The sequence below is a fragment of the Trypanosoma grayi genome (genome assembly GCF_000691245.1).
Source record: "Trypanosoma grayi strain ANR4 Tgr_1303_V1, whole genome shotgun sequence".
NCBI lineage: Eukaryota > Euglenozoa > Kinetoplastea > Trypanosomatida > Trypanosomatidae > Trypanosoma > Trypanosoma grayi.
The window spans coordinates 1-3,097 of NW_008826922.1; the positions used below are offsets into that span (position 1 = coordinate 1).

The 3,097-nt window shown below is 54.7% G+C and overlaps 3 protein-coding genes across 3 annotated transcripts; all 3 read right to left on the minus strand.

Annotated features, from left to right (window-relative positions):
- Nucleotides 1-489: 489 nt before the first annotated feature.
- On the minus strand, nt 490-1,386 carry DQ04_13031000 (Tbingi protein; the record flags this gene model as incomplete). Its single annotated transcript, XM_009316873.1, has 1 exon — nt 490-1,386. The coding sequence occupies one exon, from the start codon at nt 1,384-1,386 to the stop codon at nt 490-492; it is 897 nt and encodes a 298-aa protein (XP_009315148.1).
- An 84-nt stretch (nt 1,387-1,470) lies between these two features.
- DQ04_13031010 (Tbingi protein) lies at nt 1,471-2,796 on the minus strand (the record flags this gene model as incomplete). Its single annotated transcript, XM_009316874.1, has 1 exon — nt 1,471-2,796. The coding sequence occupies one exon, from the start codon at nt 2,794-2,796 to the stop codon at nt 1,471-1,473; it is 1,326 nt and encodes a 441-aa protein (XP_009315149.1).
- A 9-nt stretch (nt 2,797-2,805) lies between these two features.
- DQ04_13031020 (Tbingi protein) lies at nt 2,806-3,096 on the minus strand (the record flags this gene model as incomplete). The annotated part of the gene is made up of 1 exon (XM_009316875.1): nt 2,806-3,096. A coding segment is annotated over one exon (291 nt), but the record flags the coding sequence as incomplete, so codon positions are not given.
- Between the last annotated feature and the right edge of the window lies 1 nt (nt 3,097).

Here is a 3,097-nt window from a genome sequence, read left to right on the forward strand (position 1 = left end):
AGCGCTGGCGCTCGGAACGCTTCTATCTGATCCACAAACCTCTGTGTACCCCGACTGGTGATCGCAGAGAAATCACAATACACCGTTATATTGGTTAACTTGTTTTTCTTCCTTGTCTTTTCTCGACTCTTGTCGATGGCCCTGCTTCACCAACTACTATCGCAGAGCACATCCGTCACGGCGTAAGTTTCATGCGGAAGGAGGTCCCTTTGTTTTGTTATGTATTATGTTGTCTTTGATGTTTTTTTTGTTTTGTGTTTGGTTTATTTTTTGGTATTTTGTTCTTCTTTTTCGTTGCGCCAGCCCAGTGAGGAAAGACGCGCTGAAGGAATCGGGCGGCCGTTTCCCCCCATCCGGGAGCTCTAAAGCCTACTCGCCCCATTGGCCCTGCCCCCCCTATGGGGGGGCGAACCGCGTTTTGGCGGCAAGGTCGGGAAACTTTTAGGTTGGAGGACGAAGCGTAGAGGGGAGAATGGGCTACCCCTGGTCCTATATGGTTGGCATCTGTTTTATTGGGGAAGGCCGTTGGGGACAAAGCCTTTTCACTTCCAGCAGGTATGTGGCGAACTCCTTCATGAAGCATAACTTCCACATGTCGCCCTCATCCACCCCAAAGTGACAGCGTAGACTCTTTAATACGGGGCAGCTCAATAGGTGCATGCCCGTCTCTTCACACTGTCCATGTTGGTTAGGTTTCACTACGCCCGGCCTGAATCCATGGCTGGCTATACGGTGCCTTGTGAGTCCATGTTTGCTGTGGCACTGGAATCCGCACGGGGGGCACGAGAAGGCAGACAGAGTCAAGTCATCAGGAGCATCCTCATGGAGCCGCCGGCGTTTTACCGTTACAGGAACCCCGTGGCCCTCATGATAGCGGCGGCAGTGCGGTCGAACGGATTCAAGAGAAGCGAACCATTTCAAACACACCAAGCATTGTATCTCTCTCCGCCGCTCGGGCGGTAGGGGGGCGGCTCCCTCGTTCTTTAGCTGCCCGTCCGTCGGGGAAGAAGCCTCCGTTCTCATACGCTTTTTAGGATGGGGCAATTCTGCTTCATCTTTTTCCTGCTTTATAGGAGTGGCGTGCAAGGTAGGGGGGTCCTCTCTCTCTCTCTTGGGGAGTTTTGGTGTGCTTGTGTTTGGGTCTTGTGCTCTAGTATTCTGTTCGCCGGGGTGCTTGTATTTCATGTGGCTTGCCAGTCCTCCAGCGTTGCCCATGGGTCTGAGACATATTGGGCAATATAATGTGGGCCGTGGTGTCACTGCTCGTGGCGGTTCTTCTGGGGAACGATGCTTGGCACGAATGTGGGATAAGAGCCCCGTCTTGCTTAGGGCTCCGAACCCACAGTAATCGCAGTGAAAAAGCAATGTTGTGGCCTTCTCTTCCATCCCCCGAGCTCGTTTACGTTCTGCGTTTTGGAATTGCTGGGGGTGGAAGTAGCGAAGGTGCCTTGTTGGCCCGGCCTCTCCTTTTCACGGCGCCGCGCATAAGGTGCAAGCAAACTCTTCCCGACGCCTCTTGGTGATCGGGTTGAGATCACTCGTTGTGTCCAGTGCAGTGCGTTTGGGCCTTGGTGCTGGGGGAGGGGGTTCTGGCGGGATGTCCGGCGGCCCCGCGGCTGTGGGAGGCTTGGCTTTCCAGAGTGCGCGGGCATATGTGAATCCATGTTTGCCCACCATGTGAACCACAGCGCTCGAACGACAGCCATGGCGGGNTGTGGGATGCTTGACTTTCCAGAGTGCGCGGGCACGTGTGAATCCATGTTTGTTGACCATGTGAACCACAGCGCTTGACCGACAGCCATTGCGGGTTTGACATACCGGGCAGTTGACCGGATCACGGAAACGCAAAGGCGCTGCCTCTGTGTTTGCTGCAGGCGTTTCTATTCGAGGCTTTTTGAGTGGGGAAGGGGGTTCTATGGGGTTGCACCACCTGCATGTATTTGGCGTGGTGGGCTGTAATACTCGCAGTAGCCAGCCGTAGCGGTGGGATACACCTGTGCGAAAACGAGCTAGGACCACCTCTTCTTCCCGAGTTAAGCTGGGATCATTGCGTGTCGGGTTCCAATGGCCGGTGATGCTGAAGCGGTGGGTAGATGGTTTGGGCAGCTGGCTACGTATGTGACGTTTGGCCAGCGCTACCACATCCGGTATCCACGTGTCCCCGCGCTGCGGTAGGTCAGAGGCCGTCTTCGCTTCCTTATCACATGCCTCATTCTTTGCAACGCCGCAGTGGCCAAATATAAATTGTAGCCGTACGCGTGCCTTGTAGTGTTGGAGGTCCAATAACAGGTTCCATATTATTCTCAATATGGGGTCTGTTACTGTCAGGTGACCTGTCCGGAGTGCCATGAGGAGTGACAGGGAATACGTGAAGACGGAGACTCTGCACGGCCGAGTGTTGCGGCGGGGAATGATGTCCAGCAATTTCTGCAGGCCAACTTGGAATGCAATAGATTCAGCTCGGCATCTACACGCTATTGGGTTTGCGCCTGCCTTTGCTTGGGCAAGGAGCTCTCCGTTGAGGTAAATCATGGCTGCTGCGCCAGATTTTACTCCCAGTTCGACAGAGCCATCCGTCCATAGTTCATAGTGGGGGCGATCAGGTGGCGTAGGTCCCTTCCGGCGGAAGTGTCGGGCTATCCATCTGGTACATGCGTGAAGCCTGACCTCGTCCGGGTCCTCCGCGGTGACACCTTCGAGCGATGTGTGAAACAGGACCCGGGATGCCCACCGTAGCGTGAGGGGCGTGAGGGGCGGGATCCTAGCTTCAATATGGAGTTCTGGGTATTGTGCCATGATGGGGGTTTACAGTTGTCGTACGGGGTGGTCAGCTGAATAAACCACTCTGGCGCTGTCACGTACCGCCCCTCTTCGCGTTTCGCACAGGATCGCATATTTGAGGCTACAAGTGAGTACCGTCGTACTCAGTGGCTGCAGGTTGGCCTCAAGTAAAGCATCTTCTGTGCGGCTACCTTTGGGAATGCCGGCGATTATTTTACAGGCTTTGTACTGCCCGGCATTAAGCGTTGTTCGCGAGGTGGATGATGCGTCCCAGTACCATACTTCTATACCATACATTGCTTTGGCCTGCACTAGA